The sequence below is a fragment of the Chaetodon trifascialis genome, chromosome 19, assembly GCF_039877785.1.
Source record: "Chaetodon trifascialis isolate fChaTrf1 chromosome 19, fChaTrf1.hap1, whole genome shotgun sequence".
NCBI classification, from domain to species: Eukaryota; Metazoa; Chordata; class Actinopteri; order Chaetodontiformes; family Chaetodontidae; genus Chaetodon; species Chaetodon trifascialis.
In genome coordinates this window covers 7459957-7475195 of record NC_092074.1, presented here as the reverse complement: position 1 = coordinate 7475195, position 15239 = coordinate 7459957, and the positions used below count along the sequence as shown (strand labels likewise).

The 15239-nt window shown below is 41.8% G+C and overlaps 1 protein-coding gene across 1 annotated transcript; it reads left to right on the top strand.

Annotated features, from left to right (window-relative positions):
- The first annotated feature begins 4933 nt into the window (after positions 1-4933).
- Positions 4934-14345, top strand: kcnk13b (potassium channel, subfamily K, member 13b). The gene is made up of 3 exons (XM_070987530.1): positions 4934-5678; positions 9902-10689; positions 13654-14345. Exons 1-3 carry the CDS (start codon positions 5342-5344, stop codon positions 13807-13809), a joined length of 1281 nt encoding a protein of 426 aa, XP_070843631.1. The 5' UTR covers positions 4934-5341; the 3' UTR covers positions 13810-14345.
- The last annotated feature ends 894 nt before the right edge of the window (positions 14346-15239 follow it).

Genomic DNA, 15239 nt, shown 5'->3' with positions numbered 1-15239 from the left:
TTGTGAATATTAGGAGTTGAGCGTATAAACAGCTGGCATCGCTAATTCTCCAGTTGGTGCCATTTAACCACTGCAGAAGAGGAGGGCACACCAAGGTACCACAATGTAGAAAACCTGATGGAAATATGACATTTATGTGTGTTTCATGTATTGGAGAAACGTTATTATCTCCTCATTAGTCCCCACAAATCTGATGTTTACCTCTGTGGAAGCTTGAGTGAAGTTTCATGTATGTCATGATTTATTCACTGAGTCTGTTTCCATTAAACTTTGCCCCAACTTCTCGACCGCAGCCAAGCACAAAAACCTTTCTTGCAAAACTTTTTTTCAGCATTTCCACTCGTTTTTTTAAGGTTTAAAAAAAAAGGCACAAACAAACGGATGGAAACACGCTTACTGCTTACTATCAAATGATTAACCAGCTGTCAGGAGAGTTTTTATTGTATCAGATCTAGCATTTATTCAACATTTTTTGTGTCATACTCATAATGCTGTATCACCATTAAAATGCTTTGACATTTTGCAATCATTTCAGAGTTGGAACCAAAAGATAACCTATAGCTCAGTGTAAAGTCTTGAAGCTAGTCTGGTGCTTAACAAAAATAAAAATTTACTCCTACCAGCACTTCCAAAGCTCACTAATTAACTTGTTATTACTCTTTTATTGTCAAACATCACTGCAGATCCATCACCCCATAGACCCCCGCTGGTCAATATAAATTTTGCATGCTGTACATAATGTATACAGACATGTTTCATGCATACTTTGTGCTTAATCATCCACTTCATGTACATCTCTTCATTCAAATTTTGTTCTAGAAAAAAATAGGGTCATGTATAGGTTGAAAAATGAGCAAAGAAAGAGACCGCTAGAGAAACACAAAGAGACAGTCGGCATAGTATCAAAGCCACACATACAAACAAGATTCATACATGCGTAGTTGTGTCTGTGCATAAATAAGCAAATGACATGTCTTCATACCCACACAAACGCCTGTGAACGCCGACTTCATCACAATTAATGGTCTCTAATGAAGACCGCATATGCACAAACATGAGCATGGAGAGTGCATGTATGCGACTCCTGTAGTGATCAACATTTTATGTCAGTTCATCAAACTACAAACACTTTTACCAATCTAAAGAAGAGTGGGGCTTGGGTATCTTCAAGTCAGGAAATGTGTTTGGAAACAAGTCATTGACTACTAATGAAACACTTAGTGCTGAAATGAACTGACCCCTATCTGCAGGGAACACAGATTTAGAGGTGAGCTTTACAAATGTAATGGTTACTGACTCAATACCCATCTGTCTGCCACGATTTATATTGTTAATAAAGTTACCATAGTCCAATAATCTCCAGTGCTGAATGAAATAAGAACAGGATGGTAAATTAATCTAACATTTCTATGCAGCATAGCTTAGTAATACTTGGCAACTCAGTCAAGTTCCAGGAAGTAAAGGCAGAATCATCGGAAGTATTCAAAACGAAAATTAAGGTTTTTTGCAACAGCAAGACTTGAGGTGCACACAGACAAGTGTGGTAAAGGAGATGAAGACATCCCTGTGGAAAGCATATTGCTGATTTTTATCTGAGCTCTGTAACTTTGAGTTGCCAGTAGATGTATTTTCTACTACTAGCACTCTGTGGGAAGTGGCACCGAAAACAGCAGCTGTTTAGTATAATTGACAACAAGACAGACTGGAGAGTCAGTCAGTGAAGCAGTCAGTCTGGCTGTCCGTTTCTACAGGAGATGCAGCAACTTCCACAAAATCAGGCTATGCTTTGATTCAAAGGAACACATGTGGAGAGGTGCAGCTCTCACAGTGAGCAATGTGAGACACAAATCTTTAGAGGTATTCAATATGCCAATCCCCAGGGACTAAATAATTATCTGCTTGTGTTTCAGTGCTGTTGGAAAGGAACAGCTTCGGAGTGGCCTGTTTTTTCCATGGTGAGGAACAAGCGACTCACATGTGAAAGGACACATTCATTTTAAAACCTGGATATTTAGACATCTGAAAGAGAGCATAATGCTGTGTACAGTATATTATGTATACAATTTATTATGTTATACAATAGTATAATATAGTATAATAGTGAACACTATAGAATGTGGTATAATATTCTAGCATAGCATACTATAGAACTATATTGCACAGTGTAGTACAGCATCAGTACTGCAATGGTATAAGTAAGTATAAAGTATAGTATTATAAAGTGTAATAATAATAATAATGATAGTAATACATGCTTCATATAAAAAAGACACAATATGAACATAACAACAAGGATTAGTGTAAGAATTACTGTAAAAAAGATGAAGAATGAAACAGTAAAATAGTAAAAACAAGGGCAAAATCAAATAAAGAGAATGCATGACAAAAGCAGGAAAAGAATAGTCTAGCATAGAGTAGTATAAAGAAGTATAGCATGAGATAGAGGCATAATATAGACAATACAATAGGATTGGGATAGTATAGTATAGTATAGTATAGTATAGTATAGTATAGTATAGTATAGTATAGTATAGTATAGTATAGTATAGGTAGTATAGTATAGCATGGTATAGTTTAGCATAATGTAGGAGAATAGTATAGGATGGGCTAGTGTAGCATAATATAGTATAGAGTAGTGCAGCACGGTGTAGTTTAGCATAATATAGTATAGAATAGTATAGGATGGGATAGCGTAGTATGATATAATATAGAATTGTGTAGCATGGCATAGTTTAGCATAATGTGGTTGAAAAGTATAGGATGGCATAGTACAGTACAATATAGTATAGAATAGTGTGGCATGGGGTAGTATAGTGTAGCCAAGTATAGTATAGTGTATGACTACAGCATGCTCACCATGAACTACAGAGTCGCAGAGTTGAAAACACAGCAGAATTATCAGTGTTGTTTAACCATTCATCCATCCATCCATTTTCTATACCGCGTATCGGGGTTGCATTTTACAGTCACCAATTAACCTAATGAGCATGTTTCTGGTCTGTGGGAGGAAGCCGGAGTGCCCGGAGAGAACCCACGCATGCACACAGAAAAGCCCGACCCGGGAATCGAACCAGCAACCTTGTTGCTGTGAGGCACACGCACTACCTGCTGCACCACCGTGCAGCCCTGTGTTGATTAACCCTAAGTGTAAAAATCAACATGATTCATCTTTTGGCCCAGTGTCCTGCTCACATACAGTATAAGTTCCTTTCTCACTTGCTGAACAGCTTTAAACAGCCACTCCAGACCCATAGCAGAGGCCCTCCAAACAACACTAATCTCCAAATAATTGCCAGTGAAATATCAATACCTTGCTGTGTGTTATGGATTTGGTCCAATCTATTAAATCTGTCAAGATATGGCTGTAATGAGGATGTGAGTCATGTACACAGTAAACATTCCAGTAGATGGTTTACTTTGACTGCTGTGTTATTTTATCAGGTATTTATTGTATTTATCTATTGCTTCCTCCTCTTTAATGACTATAATAACTATAACTTGTACAGGTCCCACCCTGATAAAACCTTCTTTATGTTTAACTACCTGCCTTCATGCTCTCAATTGCTCAGAGAGAATATTGTTTTTCTGTTCACACTTTTGCCTTGTGCCTGTCTTGTTTCTCATAAATGTGTTTGTCCTGTAATAAAACCACCCCATGCTATTGTTTTTACCTTCATTTGCCTTTCAATCATTCAAACTGTAATTGATTTATATATGTATAACTTATCCAATTATTAGAGAGGACTGCAAAGTAACTTTTCAACACATGCCTGGCCGAAAAGGTTTAAACTGCTTCCACCTATGGCTCAAACCATCTGTTCAAATCTTTGTTCAATTGTTGCCTTGTAGCCACAGACAGGAATAACCGCAAGGGAGCTGATAAGCAGCTTGAAAGGTAGGTGGGTGTTATGTGTTATATTGATCAACCTGCAGAGTCGTGAGCTATTGATTGAATAATAACCTATAAGGCATATATAAACAATCACAAGCAAGTTACCAAGGTGTTAATACTGTATTTAAATGCTGCTATTGATAATGATCACCATTCTCCAGAACTTAATCTTCTGGTGCTTGATCTTATTGTATGGGAATGTTGGTAGTCTATTGTTCATTATTCTGTATACATGCACTGTATTGCTTTTACTTCAGAGTCCTGCTTTAATTCAAGCGGCACTTTCATTGATGCATAGATCCTCTATTACAAGTCTCTTTAAAAGGCTGCAGAGAAACAGTATTGCAACAACATAATTTGGGTTTCTGTTTGTGTAATATTAAAGAATACAAAATGTTAATAATTGGTTAGATTAGCACTTTTGGCTGCCCTGTGTATGTTGTGTAGTTTTGGCAAATGAAGCACTTTGTTATTTCCAAATAAGAGTTGATTCCACGATTTCAAACTCGAGTCCTTGATAGTTACAACTCATGTGGTATCATGATGTTCAACAAAGTGTGACCTAGAAAGGCTGCAGCTCTGTCCATACGTCTGAGTTGGTCGTGGACGCATCATCATGTTGTTCAATTCCCAGTTTTACAGAAATACCGCTTTGTTGTCCCTGCGATCCTGAATAATTTATTTCGAACCGTCGTTCCGTTGTGACATTTGCTAACATCGTCCCCGGGTAAGCAGGGGCAGGAGCATGAATCCCTCATCAGAACCCAGAAAGGTCAAGTGATATTGATCCCACTATGCAAACGCGCTCTATATTGTCAGAATCAAACCTCCAAGGTTGGGAACATGGAGAACATTTTCAGGCCAGTTCGGGGCTGGTGATCAGATTCGGCTTTTATCGTGCCTTTTTTTAGGCAGAAATCGTGAAATTACCACTAGAATTTACCAGATTTGACCGAACAGACTTCGCACACGGCGATGGGTGGACAGAGGCTGTAAGTTCCTTCCTATGGTGGTGATCAGTCCGCGGTGCGTAAAACGCGCGCTCAGGGGTGGGGATCTCTTGGAGAGGCAGGACCGGAGAGCACAACAGCACGACTCTCTGCATCCACAGGTTCCTGCACGGCTCTCTGCACCTCTCTGAGCCTCTTGACAGCCCAGAGCTCAGAGTGTAGCCGGCGGAAATGAACTGAGGAGCCGTCAGAGGACGCGTTTGGCTGCACGGTTTGGACTTGGACTGCGCATTGAGGCTCAGGAGCAAAATGCCAAATCCGCCGCATTTGGACAACTCGAGCATTACCTGCCTGAAGAACAATCTAACTGTATTGCGCAGGACCTTTCTGTCGTAAAAATATCTCGTCAACGTTTCTTCCGAGGACCGTGCGTTTTATTCGAGACCACCATGCCACAGGTCCCTCACTGCAGCTGCACCGCGCTGACAACAGCTACATAATGGCATGTAGGAGCGGTTGCTGCTGCGGCTCCGGTCCAATAAACGAGGATAACGCGAGGTTCCTGTTGCTGGCGTTGTTCATCATCATTTATCTCCTTTGTGGGGCCGCCGTGTTCTCAGCGCTGGAAGAGCCAAAGGAGCGAGAGGCGAAGGAACGCTGGGCGCAGAGGTTCGAGCATTTCAGCCAGAAGTATAACCTGAGTAAGAAAGACTTGAATAACTTCCTGAGGAACTACGAGGAGGCGAACGTAGCCGGTATCCGTGTGGACACAATCAGACCTCGATGGGACTTCACCGGTGCTTTTTACTTCGTGGGAACTGTGGTGTCGACCATTGGTGAGATGTGGAGATTTAAAAGCTGTGTATAAGGCAGACGTTCTCAAAACCGTGCATTTTTCTAAAAACATACACATTTTAAAACCCCCCATTAAACTTGTCTTTGTGGACGCCATCAGGTACAAACTTGTGTGTGTGTGCTCTTATGCTTTGTCTGTGTGTGCGTTCGTATATTGTTACAGCTTCTTTGGTTTGCCTATATTCTGACTCACCGTGTCACAAATTGTCATGCATAGTCTTCCTTCTTTTGCAGGCTAAATAACAAACTCTCCCCCATCAAGGCCATTTATCAGGCTTCTCACTTTTTATAGTCTTTCTACTGCCCTCGCTGCAGTTTGTATGGAGAGGGGTCAGAAGGCAGGTCAGGTTTAATTAAACTTTCACACATTGCAGATACAACCTCCTAATCAGATGGTGGTATGCAAAATACTTTCTGTAGCATGCTCATTTTCGACTTGTCCTTGCAGCATTAGTGATTATGTGCACTGGTGAGCCATGCACTGAGCCAGCATGCACACTATCAGAATAAAATGAAGCCATAATTAGTACCTTTAGTTATACCCATGCTTGACAAGTCAAAATTCAGTAGTGAGAAATGTCTATTCAAGTCAGATCCTCCTATCTGTTCCTGGATGTTTGTTCACTGTTCAGAGATCCACCTCTAAGTCATTTTTAGAGTGACATCCAGCTGTTCAGCTTCTCTCAGTCTCGACTCAGTGCTTGCGATTTGATTCACTGGGTTCAACAAAACTAGACTGAGAAAAAAGGCACTTTAATGCCTGCTCCAGAACAAGATTTGTCCCTGACACCACGTTCTCCATTTCAGCACTGGCTGTGCCCAGGACTGTCTAAGAGCACTGGAGGCATCGATGTAAGTACCTCAGACAGAGCAGAGAAACTGAGCCATCCTTTCAATCAACAGCACTGTTATACACTGTTACACATAGTGACAATAAAATTTCGGTCTTTTGTTGTCGTTACCCCAATTCATACTTGCACACTTATTTTTTAAACTTTTTTTCCCGTTCTCAGAACCCGATGTGCCATTTCGACATCTTTGTCTGAAGTGAGGTGATCCGTAATGATTGACAGTTTGACAGGCCACTGATTGGATGACTAGCTAAGGCCATCACCATTTTTGAAGGAGAGCACCAGGCTGTATCAAGTTCTTAGCCGGAGACATTTTATCATGAGATACTCTTCTTTCAGTATCATTCCCTGTGTTTTTAGGCAGATTTTTCTGGTGGACAGTGGCTCAAAAAGAGAGGCAATTCTATCATTCTCCCATGATTCCTGAAGCCACTGACAATTTTCGACATGGCTATCTGAAAGAAATTGTTTTGCTCTGCTCTAATAGCAGCTTTCCTGAGACTTCTGACCGAGTAGTAAAGACTTCATCCCATATTTGATCGAGTAGCATTCAAGTGGCCTCTTCAGAGAACAAGAATCATTGTTCTGTTCTGACATGAAATCAGAAACACTGGCAGATTCAAAATGCTTTAACATATGGCTCCATAGTCAGTGACTGTGCTGCTACAAGGCTCAGTTGGAGGTTGTAACAGTGTAAGTAGTGTCTGCACTAATTCTACTGAGACTGCATATTTTCTCTGATCTTAACAAATGACAGATTTGTCATCAGGAAATTGCTTGATGTCATCACTGCTGTAACTTCCTGCAGAGATAAAGTATGCTGTTAGGTCCCGCTTGTCACTGTGAATCCAGTTGTGTCAAGTCAACAATTAACTAATATTCTAATTTCTCAGTTTTTGAAGTATGTATATAGCTGAAGGGACAGGTCCCTGCGAACATGCCATTATTTTGCATACTCAGGGAGAGTACTGTGTGCATCAGAGAGGTTAATACATGGTCAGAACATCATGCACAACAAGTCCTCATGTTTGCATTTCAGTTAATGGCAAAAAAGTTTTATTCTTAGATTGTGGTAATTAAAATAGATGAAAGCATTGTACAAAGATGGGTTTGTTGTCAAGGTGAAAGCAATAGTTCGATATTTTGGGAAATGAGTTGATTGCTTAGATGAGAAAATCGTTCGAGCTCTCATGTATCTGTTAAATAGCCTAGCCAAGCAAAGTTATTTTCCCCATGTGGGCTGGGTCACAGCTGCAGAACTTCCAGCTGTGTTAGTCAACAAAAAGTTCTTTGGAAAAAAGTCTGTGTGCATAAAAGTTAACCACATCTACCAAGAAACATCCAATCACAGAGCCTCATTCTGTTACGTGCACCACTCATGGTGGAAGCTGTGATTATGGTGTAAAGAGAACTGGAAACACAATGCACAGCAGAAAACAATGTGTGGACTCAATTTTGCTACTATTCAGATGTGTTTTGGTTCACATATTCAAAGACGCAGATTTGAATCTGCCCTGACTGGCTTCTTCAGTGGCTCATGGGTAATGTAGTATTGACACCCATCAGCCTCAAAAATGACATGAAAACTACCTTAATGGCCATAACAGAAACTTATAGGATTGTTACTTTATCTGTGAGAGTCCTGCATTTCTGTGCAATGTAACCCCGAGGATAGTGTTTAACAAAAAATTGTAATGGGACTACAACCAGCAGCAGGCTAACCTAACTTAGCTTAGCACAACGGCTTGAAACAAGGGGAAACAGCTAGCCTGGTATTCCAAAGGCAACACAATCCGTCCAGGGTTTGCTAGACTTGGGTTTTCTTTGGTTTACTAGCAACCTCAACATGACGACCACTTCAGGAAGACATAATGTGTTAATTAGTTAGTGTTAGAGGTGGTCCAAGGGGGATTTTGTTACTGGCAGACAGACCCAAGATAGCCATTTCCCCATTTATAGTCTTTGTGCTGAGCTAACCAGCTGCTGGCTGTAGCTAGATATTTAAAAATGTGAGAGTTGAATCATCAACTCTCATAAAGTGTTTATGTGTACTTGCCCAAAAGACAAAGTATTCCTCTCAGTGTTTTTCTTCATCGAGGGAGGCTGAAGTCAGGACTATGTAGCACAGCTGAGGACCCCCCTTAACATGGACCATGCTCAGAGCTTTTGGACTGTCATCATGACACAGATGTCATGCTGACACAGCACACTATTTTCTCTCATTTCTGTCATGTATATTTTATTAACCAGGTCAAATGATTCACCAACATCACATCTAAGTGAGCTCACAAAACAAGAAGGAAAGAAAAACACGTCTATAAAATCCAGTTCATTTGGCTTTATTGTTGTGAAAAACTGCAGCCCAATTAGCACCTTGAGAACGAATGCGAATGTGGAGGCAATCAAATCCTCCACAAGAAGCCTGCCTGTGCCACAGTGGCAATTAGTCAGCTGCAGAGTATGTTTTTCATGATACAAAATACAGTAACATTTATCTTTGTTTTTCAGGTGAAAAGAGCTCTCATGTTGCAAGAATTTACAGCTGCTGATTCCTGTATGCAATCAGTTCATCACACCACGAAAGCACATCACCATAAAAACTGTGATAACATTATGACAATGTTATGCCTGTAATAAGCTGGAAAAGAGGAACAGACGGACGGAGATTGCTTCACTGAGCTTTCAGTGTTAAATGAGGGATGAGAAAGAGACATCACTGAGATCGGTGCAGTCGATTGAAAGACCCCTCACTTTGACTCCCATTTTACTCATCTGCCAGTTCGCATGAGACAAAGGAGAAGTCACTCACAAACAGCGTCTCAGTTCCCCTCCGGGTACAACCACTTGAAGTGGCTCAAACCTTTGAAAATGAGAGAAAATGATCAAATTGAGATGTGAAATGACTCCAGTGGGTCTTTCAATTGCCAGATAACCATGGGGCATACAGTGATGTATGTTCGACTAACCAACACTTCGGGACTGATTGCGGTGATGTGCTTGGACCGAAAACACCTCAGCTCTTAAAGTGAGAGATAGAGAGGGAGTGCACGTCACCAATGGCAACCCAGTGGACTGAGGCAGTTGTGTGAGTGTAAATTTCACTGAGAAGAAGAGATCAGCAATTAGCTGTCTTTATGACCGAGTGGATGCGAGTTTGGTTTAAAAGCTATGTCAGATGGGGGCAATGACCACATTCATCTTCTCTGCAAAAGCACTGTGTTTTATTTGTGTGTGTGTTTGACTAAGCCATTTTCAAGTGATGGTAATGCTTGTCACCTCATTTAATCTTGAAAAAGACCAGTGTTGCGATGCAGATCTCTACTTATTGCTTCATGTTTCTGTGTGTATTTCAGGGTTTGGGATGACCACGCCTGCCACCATTGGAGGAAAGGTATTCCTGATGTTCTATGGCCTGCTGGGCTGTGCGGCCACCATCCTCTTCTTCAACCTCTTTCTGGAGCGTGTCATCACCGTCATCGCCATTGTCCTCAAGTCCTGTCACGAACGGCGCCATAACAAAGCTGTGCTCCCACAAAATGGCCAGCGAGTCTCGGAGGGGAACAGAGCGAGTGGAGCTGGGGGAGTTGCAGGAGGAAAAGGAGAGGATCTGGCTGGCTGGAAGCCTTCGGTCTACTGTGTCATGCTCATTCTAGGAGCGGCAGCCATCTTGGTGTCCTGCTGTGCCTCGCTCATGTACTCAGCAGCGGAGGGCTGGGGCTACCTGGACTCGCTCTACTTCTGCTTTGTGGCCTTTAGCACCATTGGTTTTGGAGACATGGTGAGCAGCCAACGGGTCATCTACGAAGGCCACGCCACGGCTGCATATCGGCTGGGCAACTTCTTCTTCATCCTGACCGGCGTATGCTGCATCTACTCCCTCTTTAACGTCATCTCCATCGTCATCAAGCAGGTCCTCAACTGGCTGCTGAGGAGGCTGGAGGCCCCCTGCCGCTGCTGTTTCCCCAGGAGGGGTCACCACCCGCACCGGCACCCCCGACGAAATGTGGTGGCCCCGGGTCACCTGCGCACTCGCAGAGACCCCTCGATTGAGACAGACGCCATCAACGAGAGCGAGACTGACACTGGGCGCAGGATGTCTGGGGAGATGATCTCAATGAGGGATTTTCTAGCAGCTAACAAGGTGAGAGCTTCAGGGCTGTGACTGACAGCTTGTGAGGTATTCCACCCATCTAATGAAATCACATGTTCTTGTACGCAGAGCATTCACTTATCTCCAAGAGGAATTTGATTATACTGCTCACATCAGTAGCAGAAACAAATTTAGTCAATAATCTTGCATACATGGACTCGTGTTTAGTGCGGAAACTCATTATGAGCCATAACATGCTGCATAACACGCACCATAAAATACATGTAACAGATAATTATGGCCTCTAAATGGAATGAAAGTATGCAATCATAGTTTAGCAAAGATTCGGGCTGCCTGTATATAATATTATCCTCATCAGTTTCATTGATTTTTGGAAATATTCACTTATGCTGAATTTGATGCAGCAACACGTTTCAGGTTACAGGTGATAGTATCATGATTGGGTGTGAAAGGGGCAATGTCGAAAGGCTCAGTCTATCAGAAAGGATGGTGAGGGGGGTTCACCACTTCGTGAACACATGATTGAAAAACGGATGTTACTACATGGGCTCAGGAACACTGCTGTCAGTAAACAAAGTTTGTATGATGATTGGATTGTGTTTTTATGTGTTTTACACAGCCTCCCACCTCTTTTGGAATCAGGGGTGTACATGTACATGTACAAAATTTCTCTGAATACTAAATTTCTGTTAATTCTACCCTTTTCAGACACGAGCAACACGCAGCATGAGCTGTTCTATGTCAAAACCATGCTCACTCAGCCTACGATTACTGGCTCCCACTCTGGATCTTTCTGATTAAAGAGCCTCAGGGTTTTGACTGAGAAAATCAGTAGACTGCACGGTGTGATACAGCAAGGATGTGATTAAACAACATAAAACCATCTAGACGCAAACTAAACAGAAAAAACAAAAAAACATGTTACAAGTAACACTCTGTGTAATACAGATATAATACAGATATGGGCCTACATGGTCATACCAAACAGTAATGTGTTATTATCACAACATTTAATTATCAAAAATTTAGTTGTCATCAGCAGGTCAAAGTTTTCAGTGAAATATCTCAACTTCTTCTTGATGGAGTTGATCAAAGTTTTGTAAAGACATTCATTGGTCAGTGCTCACTGTTAGAGTTTTTCTCTACGGCCCCTGCAGGTTGTCATCGGTGGTCTTGAGTGAACTGTCTCAACCACTATCAGGTGGTTTGCATTAACATTTGGCACGTTCCAAGATGGTGAACGTGGTAAACATTGACGCTGCTAAACATCTGCATGTTAGCATTTTAATTGCGAGCATGTTAGCAAGTACAGTTGTGCCCAAGTTTTGGCGGCATGGTGGTACGGTGATAACACTATCACCTCACAGCTAGAAGGTGTTCGATTCCCGCTGTGGGTGCCGGGTGGTGTCCTCCACCATGCCTTCGGTGCCTGCTGCTTGAGGAAAAAAGGGGGCCTTTCTGTGTGGAGTTTGCATGTTCTCCCTGTGTTCACCTGGGGGATCCTCCATGAAATGAAACCCCCCTCTAAAAACATGCAAGAAGATCACCACCTGACCAATGATGACAACGAAGAACACTGGGTCCCCTGGGCGCAGGTCGGATGGCAGCCCACTGCTCCTGGTCTGCCGCAGAGGAAAGACTTACCAGGATGGGCTAAAGGCGGAGGAAAAATTTCACCAGTGCATGGTGATCGGCTCCCTACTGATTTGTTCAGCGATTTCTGTAATATAGAACAATATATGAACGAAGTGAAACAAAATGGCAGCGCAGTCTGAATATTGGGCTTGTCTGTATAGACATTGACTATGAAAGGCCGCCTTTAGTTAAGACACAAATCATTTTATTTCAGGTGAACATTGATGATCTGAGATAAACTATTGCTCCCAATATTCTTAAAGGACTACACATTATCCAAATTCTTCCCCTTCGCTTTGGGCACAGGTGCAAAAATACTGATTGAGATATTGATGATCAAATCTGCAGGTCCACACGTTTTATTATTAAGACTCATTGTTTTAGTCACTACAAGTCTAAGAATCTACAGATATGCTCGTGGCTCTTTGAGGGTGCACTTAGACACAGCTGTGCTTTGAGCTAAGCGCTAAATTCAGCATGCTAACATGTTCAGAAGGACGATGCTAACATGCTGATGCTAAGTAGGTTCTGTTTACCACTTCATCATTTAGTTTAGCATATTTGCACACCAGCAGTTGTTAATCAGCACCAAAGAATATGTACAGCTGAGGCTGATGGGAATGCCATTAGTTTTGCAGGTATTTGGTCAAAAAAAAAAAAAACATTGGATAAATAAAAATTTTGACTTGATGATGATGATAATAGATGAAATATCATTTGACTTATTACGATTTGTTACCTCTGTAATAATTTCATGTCAATCCCTTCATTTGTTAGACATTTCACAAATTTTTTTTAATGTTCATCTTAAAGCGGCATCACAGTGAAAGTCAGTGGGTTAGCAAAGTAAGTAGGCTTCAACCACAGGGGGCTATGAATGTCTGTACAAAATGTCATGTCAGTCAATTTGTCAGTCTGGATCATAGTAGTGGATGCTTGGCTAAAAATACAGCTTACACAGTACACAATTCTGTGTAAAACAGATCAATTCCATTAGATTTAACATTGACTGAACAACAGTATTACAAATCAGTTGTGCACATTCTCCACCCATTGCTGTGTAGAGGGCAAATTAAAGGGGAAAGATTGGTGTGTGGGAGAGTAAATATCTGGTTTCTGTCAGTCGCACTTGCTCAGTATTTGTCGTCTTTGTTCACTTAAATCGACACACCTAAGGGGAGGAAAAAACACCATCTGGTAGCCCCGCATCACACCTGTGATATCAGATGTGCCTGCCCCCAACACATTGTATTAATGCTTGTTTTTGCAAGGCTTCACTGGTTGCACGTCCCACTTCCATAAACAGACATAAGATCCGTCCTCATGTGTTGATTTCCTTGTTCCTCTCTCCTCCTGTAGGTGAATCTGGCCATCATGCAGAAGCAGCTTTCGGAGATGGCCATTGGGCACCCGCGCCAGTCCAGCTCCAGTTCCCGTCAGAACGGATTCTCAGGAGGGGTGGGCGCCCTCGGCATCATGAACAACCGGTTGGCAGAGACTAGTGTGGACAGATAGGGGGAAACAGCATGGATCCTTTTTAAAGGATTCAAAAGGCTGAGATGAGTAAGGACAAATTGACCCTTGACTGACAAATTGGCTGCCGTCCTGAAGAAAAAAAAAAAAGATCTGGGTGGTGCACAAGACTGTATTTATGACTACGTAATGCATCCTTTCCATCGGCAAGCCAGCTGACCCCCACACCTACAGCTTAGAATCAAACCCTCTCAGCCCAATTTCAAGAACATGGCTACATGAATTATGCATGATAGTTTGCTGGAGTCTCACATCTGGACTGTGCACAGTGCCGGAATGTTACCCCGTGAGGAATTCAGTTTCCATGGTGATAAAAAAAAAGCCTGCCTAGAGCCCTTGTATACAAGCCTTAAAGACTTGATGCACTACATGCTACTTCACATCCAACTGCAACTTCCTCTCATCCACCATGCTTCACAATACTCACTATGACTCTACTCATGTCCACTTTACTGTATCTGTCACTGTAAAGGACATAAATGAGAAAAAATAGCTTTAATAAAATCAGTGTTTCTTGGTTTTGTGTCTAACAGTAGTTATTACATATGGCAAGCCTAATTCATGCATAATTGTATGTTGAATTGACTTATTTCAATATAGAATGCATAATATTACAATTAGACCATCAATTGCATTCTCATTCACATCATTCATGACTCAGACACAGCCATATTATATGCTATTCAGCGGCCTCCTTCTTTTGTGCTGCTGTTTTCATTTGTTCCGATGACAAAGAGAAGACAAAACCCCTCGAAAGGAACCTCACCAAGCAGACCCATCTCAAGCTGAATGTGGGGTAGTCTCAGTCTGAGGTGAAACCTATTATGTGAGACTGCTGTTTACTTTGTGGTTTGCTGCACATTATCCAAGCACCACTGCAGATCTTTTCACACCTGTTGTTCAGGCCTGTAGGTGGTTGGTATTTCTATAAACTCTGCTAAAAAAAAAGTCACTCCAGGGCTCATTATTTGTTTTTAGCTTAGCGATGTTAGGTTTGTATTTTTTCCTGCTGCCTGGATTCACATCAAGCGGGGCAGCCGACAGAAAGATGAGCTTGTTTCTAACATACCTTGACTCCAATGAAAGCAGCGAAGCAGGAGGATGACTTATGGGCAATATTATGCTTGATTTAGATAGATACTAGTATAGGCATCTTCATTCTCTTTGTAAATGCACCAGAGAGGAAATTGCAGGGTGAAAATCCTCCAGGCTCCACTTCTGACATCACCAACTGAGCTTTGGTGTATCTGACTTAAAAGTATCTGTTTTCCAGAGGGTGAGAGAACAGAGACAACCTTCTTCAGTGCATTTTGATAAAAGCAAGCAAGTATGCAGATGTTCAGAATACTATAATGTTCTTAAGCAGGGTCATTTTGGTTTTTGGAGGATGATTATAATGATTGTGAGAATAC

Bases quoted from the DNA above. Each gene is read 5' to 3' on its own strand.
- kcnk13b (XM_070987530.1), top strand. From the start codon at position 5,342: ATGGCATGTAGGAGCGGTTGCTGCTGCGGCTCCGGTCCAATAAACGAG. The intron at 5,679-9,901 runs GTGAGATGTGGA...TGTGTATTTCAG, and splicing joins AACTGTGGTGTCGACCATTG to GGTTTGGGATGACCACGCCT. The intron at 10,690-13,653 runs GTGAGAGCTTCA...CTCCTCCTGTAG, and splicing joins ATTTTCTAGCAGCTAACAAG to GTGAATCTGGCCATCATGCA.